Genomic DNA, 13602 nt, shown 5'->3' with positions numbered 1-13602 from the left:
GGACTGCTGATAGAAAACTGCTGACTGTTGCAGACTGCTAATAGAAAACTGAGAGATCAGCTGTCTCAAACCCTTTGTTTTACACTTAAGGAAACTGAGGGCCCAAGTTGAGGAGTGATTACCCATGTTCACAGGCCTTTGATATTACACTTAAAATGGAGAAGTATATTTGAGTGCTTAATTTATTTTTTAAAAAGACAAGCAGCAATGACAATAAAAGCAATTTATCTCATTCTCATATTTCTAAGACATAGTTTCTGCAAGTAATGTGCATGTGTGCATGCATGTGTGTGTGCATGTGTGTGGGTGTGTATGTGTGGGTGTGTATGTGTGCCTGTGTGTGGGTGCATTGTATATGCATGTGTGTGCATGCATGTTTGTGTGCATGTGTGTGCGTGTGTGTGCATGTGTGGTTGTGTGGGTGCATGTGTGTGCATGCATGTGTGGGAGTGCATGTGTGGGGGTGCATGTATGTGCATGTGTGTGCATGTGTCATGGGCTAAATTGTGTCCCCTCAAAATTTGTATGTTAAGTCCTAACCCCCAGTACCATAAGAATGGGACTGTATTTGGAGATAGGGTCTTTAAAGAGGTAATTAAGGTTAATGAGGTCATTAGCGTGGACCCTAATCTAGTATGACTGATGTCCTTTTAGAAGAGGAGATTAGGACACAGACATGCACAGAGAGAAGGTCATGTGGAGACACAGGGAGAAGACCCCTGCCTACAAGCCAAGCAGAGAGGACTCAAGAGAAACAGCCCTGCCAACATCTCGAGGATGTCAAGCCTCCAAGACTGTGAGAAAATAAATGTCTGTTGCAAGCCAGGCTGTAGTACTTCATGATGATCCCTAGCAAACTCACATGGTGTGTGTGTCTACACAATATATATTCATATATGTATACACACGCATGCATGCACACATACACACAGAGAAATGAAAGTGGAGAACATACCTGACTGGACTCTAATTAAACGTAAATCAATCACAAATTCGACTCACTCAAGTTAAACTACTGATTTCTAGGATCTTTTTAGAGCTTAAGTAAGACTACCAAAATGACGAAGACAGTACATGACATTGGATCAGTTAATAAGTAAGGAATTTTCCATATAGGCACTAACAACCCAGTTAAACATGAAGAGGATTTAACTTGGGGGAAGGGGCTTCCTCCTTTCCAGTAAAAATCTGGAAATTGCCCAGGGAGCACCCAAACCAAGGGGCCCCACGGACCTTCACACTGTCCGGCGAGGACTGTCTGAACTTGTTCTGATAGACTTTCAGCGTGTCCGCTGTGAGGACATAGGGGTGCTGGCTACGCATGTTCCGGAACTTCTCGAGCATCTCTGGCTGGTACTCGTCAAAGTCGAAGGCCTCCACCGGGCCCGAGGGCGTGTTGGCCACCACTGACACACGCACGGTGGGCGAGCGGCCGCCGCTGCAGCTGACCCTGTGCATCTGGCTGATTCTGTTCAAGATGGCGTCCACCTTGGACTCTAAGCCCTTCTGGGCCACAAATACATTCTGGTCTCTAGAACCGTCAAACCCCAGAATCACATCCAGATTACAAGCTGGAAAGGAGAAATGCAGATGATGAGTTCTCAGCTGGGGCTGAGGAGATGAACTCTACTTATACCAGCAACAGGGACAACCCAGGCAGAGGACCAGGGCGTCGCACTCAAGTGCAAAATGAGATCCTGTGTGTGTGAGCTTTGAGAAGCAATTCGATCCACCCCCTCACAGACAGAAATGAGGGTGGCTGTTAGGTGCCAAATGGTAAGCTGTTTTTTAAAGTTGAGTTTTTTGGTATTGTTAATTAACTTTGGAGTGACAATACACCATCAGTGTTTAGATGCATCCCAAGGTTGTGCTTTAGATTAAAAGCACTTGAAAATCAAATACTCTGATCTCAAATACTTGATCTATAAATAGAAACAGGAATCAATAAATCTGAATTGTTTGAGGGACTAAAGAATAGGGGAGAAAAGTAAATCTTACAAAAGCAAAATACAATAGACTTCTCTTATCTTGGAGGAACACCCTAGGTAGTGGTGAGGTGGGTGTCAGGACCAGTCCCATTAGGTATAAGTAAATGTATGAAGCAAACAAATGCCTAAGGACTCCAGAAGTCAGCACCAGGGACCAGACAGCTAAAGATGCACAAACATCAATAGGAAAGGATGGAAAATATGCATATAATGGGAGTTACCTTTGGCAACGTCAGTCACACCAGGGCACAGGGTTTCGTGCATCGCATCATGCAAAGTTTCTAAAACTTGCTCGCTCAGTTCGGACAGCTCCTGGACATTGCCCACACGGAATGCCGTGGCGCTGTTGGATGCTATCTTTCCGACCTCCTCCGAGTCGATATTCCTCACTCCAACTGCAAACACTTTGACCCCCCTCTGGGTGAGGGCCAGGCTCACATCCTGTGCATCTTCCACCGACTTTCCTCCCGTGATCACAAAGGCAATCTGAGGGACCCGCTGGTCCAGGCGGCTGCCTGCCTCAGGCACGAAATGGTTCACCCGCAGGTGCTCAAGGCCCACCTTGGTGTTGGCATGTCTTCCCCCTTTGTAGACCACTTTGTTGATGGCATCGATAATCTGCCTCTTGGTGGAGAAGTCCTTCAGGAAGAATTCATCAGTGGGGTCAGAGTTGTACTGGACCACCCCCACTTGGATAGAGTCACCATCTTCATAAACTGTGTCCACGATTTCAGACACAAAACGAAGCACTTCCTGGAAACTGTCCCTTCTGAAGTTGATGGAACCATCCAACAGGAATACAATGTCTGCTTTCTTCTTCTCTAGAAGTGATTCAAGTGAAAATAAGAAGAGATTGGGTCTCCAGATCCAAAGGTAAAATTAAATAACTGAAATAAGACATTCCTAATAATTTATTCACAGTGAAACCTTAACTCAAATCCATGCCTCTTTAGTCTGTAGTTCCTGAATTTGCAGCTCCCAAACATGCTAAATATAAGAAGATGAATGATAAATCCTCTAAAAAAGGAAAGGAGAAAAATTATTTGATGTCACACTCTGTGAAAACTCAGTGACAGAGAACTTCAGTTATCCCGTGCAAAATATCATTGTGACAAGAATTCAATAGGGACCTGGCTTTGACATCTGTGATCTCAGGTGTTTTAGGAAATGCCACTAGAAGCTTCCTTTGTGGTCAAGAATCTTAAACGGTGCCTGGAAGTGAAGAGAGGTGTGTTAGGGGCAAGGCAAGGAAGGACTGGGAGAAATAGATTGGAAAATAGGAAGAGATCCCATTAAACTTTGGAGGATGGTCTGAGAGCTTTTTGGGAGCTGGCTGAATATCAGTGAGGTCGAGGGTAATCTCTTGATTATAATCAAGCAATTAAGACTGGAGTAGAGAGGAGGAAGTATGAGAGACAGCATGAGGGATGTGAGATGTGCCATGGGCAGCCTGATGGGGAGCAGTGAGCTAGGGAAACAGGCATATGGCTCCCCCTTGAAGAACCAACCCTAATGGTTTGCTTCAGATGTCTACAGGGCAATTGCCTGGAGGAGGGGCAAAGAAAAATATGGGCTGGTGGAGAGATCCACTTTGCTCTTGCAGCTCCAAAGGTGAGAACCAGGAGCACGGGGTAGAAGTTGAGGCGGACGGCTGCAAGTCTTCCAGGGAGGTATTCCCTGATGGTCCCACCAGGCCAAGGAATGAGGGAACCCAGACTATGGTAGGCATCTGGCCACTGGGCATGGGCCAACTTCAAAGTCATGTTCAGTGGGGCATGGACTGGCTGATTTCAAAGATGCCATCCTATTCTGAGACCCAATGAGTTTGTAATTAACTCAGTGCAACACTACAGAACCTTTCAATGGGGCTATGATTAATCTCAGGAGTGATGGAAGATCAATAATATGCTTCCTTCTGCAATTTCAATGGAACTACTTTTCCAGTATTTAATTTCTAATATTATCTGCAGAAACAACCCAGAGAGAAGAAAATTATTTAAAAATGACTACTGAATTTTTTTAATTTAAAAAAAAAAAATGTTGATGTCACATTCTGCAGTCATGGGTCACACAGCATGTACCTGGCCGTGAAGGAGAAGGGGTGTCAACCCCTGGAGGTGCAGGCGTGGCCGCAGAGGGTCCAAATGAGTTCATGATTCTTTCTTCTATGTTGGGAAGCTCTCTGAACTCTCGCACTGTGAAGACCAGTCTGGGGTCATTGGTGATGGTCTGCAGCTCTGCTCTGTCGATGTTCCGGTCTCCTACTCCTAAACTCACAATCCCCGAGGAACGGATCACCTGGGCAAACCTGGACACGTCATCCTGGGATTTTCCACCCAGGACCAGGACCAGGTGTTGGGGCACCCCGTCTTCTATGCGACTCCCCGCAGACTTAACAAAGAGGTTTCTTGCCACAAATTCGAGAGCCTTGCCAGTGTTCAGTGGGGACCCCCCTCTGAGCCTCAGGCGCCGTATGGCGTCCAGCACCGGGGCCTGGGATCTGTAGGTCTTCAGGTAGAATTCTGGGAAGACATCATTGCTGAACTGTACAACCCCAACTCTCACTTTACTGGGGCCAATGTTGAGTCTTCGAACAATCCTGCTAACAAAGTCTCGAATATGTGCAAAGCCGTCTGGCCTAACACCCTCAGAGCTGTCGATCAGAAAGACGATGTCTGCAGCATCACTCTCAACTGCTGCAGATCAAAGAAGAAAAAGGGAAACGTTCAGTGTGTAAGTAGCCCTCACCTGGGTTTGGTGTGCACCTTGCACCATAATCTTAATCAACCTTAAAATTATATCCCAAGATGCATGTGTTGTTTGTATCTTGGGCTTTTTGAAATTAGCTGTTAAAAATTGGACCTTTTACACCAAAGCAATTTCTGCTTCTTGAAATATTTGAAGTTATCCAAAACGTGTCTTTCTGAATTTACTCTATTTAAATTTTGGCATTGTGGTCTGGGTTACTACTGATTTTTAAAATGTAAGCAGATTTTAGAAATCAATCCTAGGCTACCATAATCTACAGAATCATGAACTGTTGCTACCAGAAGAGACCAAGGACACTGGGGTCTACATCTTTGTTGCACAAGAAGAGAAACAGCTGAAGCCATAGGTCCTTGCCTTGTCGAAAGCTATCACTCAGCAAGCGAGATCCCTGAGGAGCCCAACGCCAGCCCAGCATGCTGCCCAGGCTCAGCCCATGGGAGCAGGACACACATAACACAGTGCTATATCCAAGGGGTCACATATATGCTCCCCAGGCATTTGTGTCCTCGTATTTCCTTTTTGCTCACACATCTCTAGCATTTATACAAAGTTTTATTTTCACTATGATTCCTTCTATTTCGTTTTCTTTCTTTTTTTTTTTTTTTTTTTTCCTGAGACAAGGCCTCTTTCTATCTCCCAGGCTGGAGTGCAGTTGCACAATCACAGCTCACTGCAGCCTTGATCCCCCAGACTCAGGTGATCCTCCCTCCTCATCCTCCAAGTAGCTGGAACTACAGACATGCACCACCATGCCCATGCCATTATTTTTAAAATTTCATTTAAAAAATTTTTTTATTATTTTTTGAGATGGGGGTCTCACTATGTTTCCCAGGCTGGTCTTGAACTGCTGGACCCAAGTGATCCTCCTGCCTCAGCCTCCCAAAGTGCTGGAATTATAGGCATGAGCCACCGTGCCCAGCTTCCCCCACCCACCCTGACTAATTTTCTTTACATTAGTGCATTTTTTTAATATATTTTTTTGAGATAGAGTCTCACTCTATCGCCCAGGCTGGAGTACAGTGGTATGATCTCAGCTCACTGCAACCTCCACCTCCCAGGTTCAAGGGATTCTTCTGCCTCGGCCTCCCAAGTAGCTGGGACTAGAGATGTGTGCCACCATGCCCAGCTAATTTTTGTATTTCGAGTTGAGATGGGGTTTCACCATACTGGCCAGGCTGGTCTCGAACTCCTGGCCTCGTTAACAGCCTGCCTCAGCCTCCCAAAGTGCTAGGATTACAGGCATGAGCTACCACGCCCAGCCTAGTGCATTTTTAACAATAAATTAATCGAAAGATCCTGAGAAAGATGAGCCACATTTTCCTGTTAGTTAGAATTTTAGGTACTCCTCAGATGCCATTTTATTAAACTTGTATGTTGCCACTCCACACATTTCAACCTGCCCTTTGCCTCATACACAATTGGGCTATTTACAGTGTAAATGCAGCACAGTGGAAGCTGAGCAGCTCCTGTGATGGAAATGTTTACTCTAAGAAAGAGAGAATCAGCCCCGCATTAGGGAGCTGGTCCAGCACACATGGCCTTGGGGTTCTCCTGTAGAGCACACATGATCTCACAGAACCCCCACGATAGACAAGTCCACTGTGTGATCATGACGGGGCAAGATGAAAATGAGAACACATTGTAACCCTATCTGAACACAGACAAAAGAAAACATGGTGCAAACCACAAAAGGACAAAAACACCCCCTATCCTGGTTAATAAGAGTGACTGCTCTTCTCAATCTATACCAGGGCCATCCTGCTTCTAGATGAGACTTAAGATACAGCTACACAATCACATCCGCATCTTGACAACATCCAATCCAGGCCAAAGTTCCATTTCTTTAAACTTTCCACAAAATGACCTGCCACTAGCTCAAGTCCCCCCAGTGCTTCCCGCCACCCTCCTATGGAGATGTCCCATGCTTCGCCACGGTATGCATTCTCCCTGGATTCCGTGAGCAATAGACCCAACCTGCTCAATCACAGGTGTGTCCTGGTGGGGGCTGGCTGGTGGGCATGAAGAACATAACGGTGCCGGGCGCGGTGGCTCATGCCTGTAATCCCAGCACTTTGGGAGGCTGCAGCAGGTGGATCACTTGAGCTCAGGGGCTCGAGACCAGCCTGGCCAACATGGCAAAACCCCATCTCCACAAAAAATACAAAACTTAGCCGGGCATGGTGGTATGCACCTGTAGTCCTAGCTACTCAGGAGGCTGAAGTGCGAGGTTGACCTGAGCCCAGAAGGCAGAGGTTGCAATGAGTTATGATCATGCCACTGCACTCCAGCCTGGGCAACAAAGCCAGACCCTGTCACAAAGTAAAAAACCATAAAGGTAAAGGCACACAACCTTTATTTTAATTTAATTTATTTTGAGTACCATGGCCTTTGAGCCTGTTATTTTTCATATGGAAAATACTCCAAGGAGAACTTCCGACACCCGCATCTTACCTGGAGGCGGATAGCGAGTGCTGGCTAGGAGCTGCTGGATCTGCTCTGGGGTCAGGGTCGTGATGGGTGTCAGCAGTTTCTGCTCCAAGCTAGGCAGCTCCCTGAAGGTGCTCACCGAGAACACATATTCGGGGCTCAGTGAGATCTTCACCAGCTCCTCCTGGTCTGCGTTTCTGGCAATTGTCAAAGGGGCCACGCCAAACTGCTTGAGTTCCACCGCCGGGTCATCCACCTCATCGTCAGACTTTCCAGACGAGATGAGGACCAGGAACTGTGGGACGCCCTCTTCGATGCGGCTCCCCAGGGGCCTCTTGAAGATGTTCCTGGACACATACTCCAGGGCACTGCCCACGTTGATCTGCCGCCCTCCCTTGGGCCTCAGCCGCTGCACCGCGTTCTGCACTTCGTCCTTGCTGGAATGGGCGTTCAGCAGGAACTCCACCTTGGGGTCATCGCTGAACTGGATGACGGCCACCCGGGTGGTGTCAAAGCCCACATCCAGGTAGTCAACCAGCCTCTCTATGAGGGTGCGAATGTGCTGGAACTCAGGCCCGGCACTTTGGGAACCATCGATGAGAAAGACCACGTCCCTCTTGCCGCCAACACCTGCGAAACAAATGTGAGCATGGCTTCACCTTCATCGTCACCAAATTCTTAGCGTTCATGAACCACTACCCAGTTTGTCATGAAGTCACAGGCAGGGGATCCTAACACCAACCACCACTGTTAAAAGTCCAAGAAGTGGGAGTCCTGGGTGTTTCAGTGTTTACATGTCAGAGAGAAGGGGAGCAAAGAATGAAAAACCCGAGGGAGGCAGAAACCAGAAGAGCTGCATCAGGACTAGTGAGGATGGTGCTTTGGAAGGAGGGGAACTGCACTGCAGCAGGTGCTGCTCAGGGACCTGAGGGTCGGCCACTGGGCTTCACCGGAGGCAGGGACCTTGTCAGATAGAGTGACCTCAACTGGAGCACTTGGGGGAGGAGCAAGGATGAATGACAAAGGAGGGTGGGCTCAGAGAGGATGAGAGGAAAGGAACTTTAGAGTATAGATAAGTCTTTAGAAGGAGACAAGTGCTGCTAACAGGGGAAGTAGAGCATCAGAGAGGGTATTTATGAGAAAAGAAGCAGTGCATGTTATCATGGATGTAACCATCCAGTACAGTGGAGAAAGGGTGGCACAAGAGCAAGAAAGGGAACTGCAGATGGTGCCACTGAGCGGTGAGAGGAAAGGGAGCAGAGGAAGCGGAGATAGGCCATCCACGGAACCGTGGGACGACGTGGCCGGGGACAGCTCTCTTCAGGTTTACTTGCATTTTCTTGGAGAAATGGGGCTCGAGATTACCAGCTGAGAGTCAGCTGGGTCAGGAGAGGTGTGAGAGAAGCCTCCAAATAGGAGAAGAGGGAAAGAGGGAAGCCGTTCTGGAGCGAAGGAGAGTGAGTGGGCGAAGAGCCACAGAGTTGTGGAAATGTACGTTCCTGACGACAGAAGCTGCACCCGCACTGTGACAATATTCCCAAAGTCCATTCTCAGCAACCTGGGGCTAAGCATAACAGAGGCCTCCTGCAGGCAGATACATTTTGGAAATGTTGCATTTCCTGTCTTATGTTGGAGACACACAAAGCACGTTAATTAGGGAGAAAGAACATCTCTTTCACTTTGTTTATCCCACTGTTGCCCAAATTTATCTGATCACAAATGCTTAGGAGCATCCCACAGAAACCTGGTGGGCCACACTGCTTTCTGCCCCGGACGCCAGCGAGGAGAAATCAAGTCCCTCTCAGTTGCACCCAAATAGTCATCCTCACCACCCTCATCACCCACTGTATCCTGCGGTGATTTCCTTTCACTTGCTTTTACTCTTTCCTCCGCTCCTCCCACCTTTCCTTCTTTTCTCTCCTCTTGGAAGGGCAGGTGAGTGAGTGGGTACAAGGGAGCAAGGCCGCATCTGCCTCCTTCGCCACTGTGAGCTCCCCCCCACCTGAGTACCCCGGGAGAGTGGCCCTTGGAGGGCATTTATTGAGAGGTGGATATATCTTCCCTCCTTCCTTCTCAGCACCAGGGCTCCCACCATTTTTTAGTTTATTGTACCAGGCCTACAAAGAGGGAACAGGAAGAAGGAAATAGAACAAACTATGGTCATAGAGCCAAGTAGTCTTCCTGCCAGTTAAGACACTTGCTTCTCAGCACCAAGCAAAGTCAAAATCGTCTTACACCTTAGCTCTGGAGATACCAATATTTCAGAGTCTATGTCCCAGCTTGCAGAGTGTCTCTGGTCAGACTCCTCCTGCCTCACAGAAGGCTGCTGCCAAACCTATCAGGGGAACTCAGGACTGATATGGAACAGGCATTATCAGTTAGATGGCCCCTCCCTTCAGATATCCAGACAGAAGCCTTCATGCAAAATTAAGGAGTCTGAACTCCAAGCTGCATATATGTCCCTTTTGGAGAATTTAATTTGCCCTAAAACATGAATCTTAGCATCTCCCACCTTGAACCTCTGCCATTTCTGCCCATCGAGGCCAAAAAGGGCATGTGGGTTCCTAAATGTTCCTGTAATTTTAGTTTTCACTTCATATGGCAGGAAAAGCAAAATTGAAAATACCTTGTGGCCCACAGTCCAGACAAGTAGCCCAGACAACGACACGGAGTGAGGACGCAAAGAATTCCCTGCGTACCTGGGCTCGGCAGAGGCTGCAACACCGGCTGCAGCCTGCTCAGCTCCTCGCGGGTGAGCTGCGTCACCCTGTCAGAGATGACCTGTTGGACCGTCCCCAGCTGGCGAAAGGTGGGAATGGCCACGGCAAAGTCCGGGATGAAGGAGATGGTCTGCATCTCTGTGATGTCAGCGTTCCCGATGCCAATGCCGATGGGCACAGCCCCGCCCCTCTTCAGGATCACGGAGGGGTTCCGCACATCATCCCCAGACCTTTCAGCTGTGAGGACGATCAGCAGCTGGGGCACGCCTTCTGTTATCCTGCTTCCCGCAGAGCTGACCAGGATGTTCCTCAGGACAAACTCCAGGGCAGCCCCGGTGTTGGGGATCGGCCCTCCCAGCAGGGTCAGCTGGCGGACGGCGTTGATGACGTCCTGCTGGTTCATGTATGAATTCAGGTAGAACTCGGGCCTGGTCCGGTCGCTGTACTGCACCACGGCCACGCGGACCCGGTCCTGGCCCACTTCCAGGCTCTCCACCACTCTCTGGACGAACTCTTTCAACAGAGGGAAGCCGCTCCTGACGCCCTCAGAGCCATCAAGCAGAAACACCACATCCTTTTCGCCTGAAACTGGGAGGAGAACAGCCTGGTAACTCACACAGGCTTCATATCAGTGAGATGGTAACAACTTCATATCAGCGAGGTGGGCTGTACAACAGCACCCCAAGGATATCCAAGTCCAAATCTCTGAACTTGAGAAAAGGACTTTGCAGATGTGCTTCAGTGAAGGATTTGGGGATGGGGGAATGACCCTGGAATTAGCCAGGTGGGCCCAATGGAATCAATCACAAGTGTCCTTATAAGACAGGGGAAGAGGCTCAGAGTCAGAGAGAAGATGTAAGGATGGAAACAGAGGTCAGAGAGAAGAGAAGGTGCCAAACTGCTGGCACTGAGGATGGAGGACAGGGCCAGGAGGCAAGGAATGCAGGTGGCCCCTGGAGGCTGGAAAAGGTGAGCAGATGGAGAATCCCTTAGAACCTGCAGAAAGAACACAGCCTGTTGACACCTTGTTTTTAGCTTAGCAACACTGGTTTCCAATTTCCAATCTTCAAAACTGTCAGATAATAAGTTTTTTGGGGGGGAGTGGGGGCATGTGTGAACAGAGTTTTGCTCTTGTCGTCAAGGCTGGAGTGCAGTGGCACAATCTCAGCTCACTGCAACCTCTGCCTTCTGGGTTCAAGTGATTCTCCTGCCTCAGCCTCCAGAGTAGCTGGGATTATAGGTACCCGCCACCAAGCCCAGCTAATTTTTGTATTTTTGGTAGAGATGGGGTTTCACCATGTTGGTCAGGCTGGTCTCCAACCCCTGACCTCAGGTAAGGGCCCTCCTCAGCCTCCCAGAGTGCTGGGATTATAGGTGTGAGGCACTGTGCCCGGCCTGTTTTGTTTTTAGCCACTAAATTTGTGTTACTTTGTTGTAACAGCAATGGAAAACTAATACACCAATATAGGGACCCCTTTTATTTTTGAACTTTTCAGTGCTTGAAGAGTATTGTTAGCTTTCAAAGGTGTATTCAAGAAAAAACTTGGGATGGGAGGAGAGATATGAGATGGCAGCACCTGCACAGCCACTAGCATTTTATCGATGGGAGGTTTCAAGTGAGTTGCTCTAAGTCACAAGTGGGTTAATGGGAGGAAATGGAACCCACATGTTAGAGTTACCATCCCAAGCCAATGGCCAATGGGCCCAGTAGTCAAAGGAGAGGCTCTGGAGTCTCCGGTTTTCATCAAAAGGCGTATAGGGGAAGTTAGTCTCTTCACTGCATTTTTATCACCGAATGAAAGTGGTTAAATGAAAAGTCATGACAGTGTGAATTAGCAGTTGTGGGATTTTAATGCAGAGTTTATGATGGAAATTTATCTGCCTCTTCCTCTTTAAGGATTAATATTAATTCATTAAAATTAATCCTTTAATTTTAATGAATGTAATGAAGGACTGATAACAATATAACCATATGATATGGCTTTTATTATGTGTACAGTAAAAACTGTTTCTAAAAAAGGATTTTAACCACTGATATCTAAATCTTTGTAACATGTCTTACTATGAAATAATCTAATGCCCTTAAAAATACTCACCCTGATTCTCCTGCGAGAGCAGCTAGAGAATCAAAGTAAGGAAAGAATTCTCATATTCTTTTGTTCCTGCTGAAACCAGCAGGTGATTAATTTTCCACCTTTCCTGTAAACTCAAGGAGGGCTTCTATCTGAGGACCAGTGGCCAGCAGCCTACCCTCAACTCATGCATTAGAGAACAAAGTGGCAGAAGCAACTAGCATTTCTCTACCGTACCTGGTGCTGGCGCTCCATTGTGCACTGATTTTAAGAGATTCACGATCTGTGGTTGAAGATCTCCAATCTTGGGAAGTGACTCCGCAGCCAGGATAAACGCTGGAGACAGCACAATCTGCTCTAACTCAGCAGGGTCCGCATTCTTGGCTTGGAAGATGAAAGGCACGACCCCACTCTGCTTCAGGTTACTTGCTGGCCCATCCACACGGTCAGATGACCTTCCCGCGACCAGCAGCACCAGGAACTGAAGCACTCCATCCTCGATCCGGCTGCCAGCAGACTTCACAAAAATGTACCTCTGTGCATAGTCCAGAGCGTAGCCCAGGTTGAGGGCTTTGCCTGTCTTGATCTTCATTCTCTTCACGAGATTCAGGATCTCAGGCTTACTCTGATGCTCATCGAAACGGGACTCCACCTTGACATCATCACTGTACTGAGCCACCGCAATTCGGGTCCCTTCTGGCTTCACATCAAGCTCATCGATAATCTTGTAGAGAAAGTCACGGACAACAGGGAACTGGCCCACAAGATTGGCTGAGCCATCAAAGAGGAACAGAATGTCTCGCTTGCTCTCTGCAATGAAGGTAGGTTAGGATACAATGAGGGACAAGAGCATAACAGGCACCAAAGTGACTTCAGCCCAGCACCATTTGACAATGGGAGTTAGCATAACTCATCTGATGACCACTGTGCCAGTAAGAGAAGAGAAAACCCAAATTCATACCACTTGTCTTGAAAATGTCCTATTTCAAAGCAGTGCATATTTGCACAAAACTAGTGACTAAATCAGCCTATCCCATCTACATCATGCTTCTTCAAGAAAGCAAGCCAGGGAAAAGCCCCACTGGGTTCTATTCTTACATCAGGTGGCAATCACTCCAGGAAAACAGATAGCATTTTCAAACTGTTACAAATAAAAGTATTGAAAACATGCCACTTAATATACTTTTGCTTAAAAAATTGATCTCAATCTCTAGGAAAAAAAGGGGGGGGCTGATATGAGTCAACCACTCAAAGATAACTGGGTTGCCATGATCTGCTGTAATTGAATGATCAGATCATTAAATTTGAGGTTACGAGCCAAGACCCACAATAGTGCCCATTATTGCTCTGTGGGTCAGGCTGTTTGTCAGTGCTTCCCAATCTGTTGTAATGAGACAATAGGAAACACAGATGACAGGCCCTATGGTGCCACAACGTGTAATGTAAATATCATTCTCAGTTCAAACAATTCTTAGAACTGTTTTGATTAGGTTTCAATGGGTTTAGTCTTGCCACTCGTCTGTGTGATATTAGCAGACTGGTAGATCTAATACAACCATATCTTACCACCATAATAATCTGCAGTAATAGTAATAAGTTAGACTTCCCCTAGAAACCATTTTACCA

At 47.4% G+C, this 13602-nt stretch overlaps 1 protein-coding gene across 7 annotated transcripts in view; it reads right to left on the bottom strand.

The window, feature by feature from the left end:
- COL6A3 (collagen type VI alpha 3 chain) overlaps nt 1-13602 on the bottom strand; it is a 91377-nt gene that overhangs the window by 40369 nt on the left and 37406 nt on the right. For 6 of the 7 annotated variants that reach the window (XM_017890346.1, XM_017890348.1, XM_017890349.1 and 3 more), the window contains 6 exons: nt 12214-12786; nt 9884-10492; nt 7209-7814; nt 4070-4684; nt 2210-2809; nt 1234-1571 (listed from right to left, as the gene is read on the bottom strand). In XM_017890346.1, coding sequence (XP_017745835.1) covers nt 1234-1571; nt 2210-2809; nt 4070-4684; nt 7209-7814; nt 9884-10492; nt 12214-12786 — 3341 coding nt within the window. Of the gene's footprint in view, nt 1-1233; nt 1572-2209; nt 2810-4069; nt 4685-7093; nt 7815-9883; nt 10493-12213; nt 12787-13602 lie in introns of those variants that run through there. The other variant, XM_017890352.1, reaches the window with a different exon arrangement.

The sequence above is a fragment of the Rhinopithecus bieti genome, unplaced genomic scaffold, assembly GCF_001698545.2.
Source record: "Rhinopithecus bieti isolate Rb0 unplaced genomic scaffold, ASM169854v2 scaffold_19482, whole genome shotgun sequence".
NCBI lineage: Eukaryota > Metazoa > Chordata > Mammalia > Primates > Cercopithecidae > Rhinopithecus > Rhinopithecus bieti.
The sequence above is the reverse complement of the archived record's forward strand: the minus strand, read 5'-3'. Positions and strand labels throughout refer to the sequence as shown.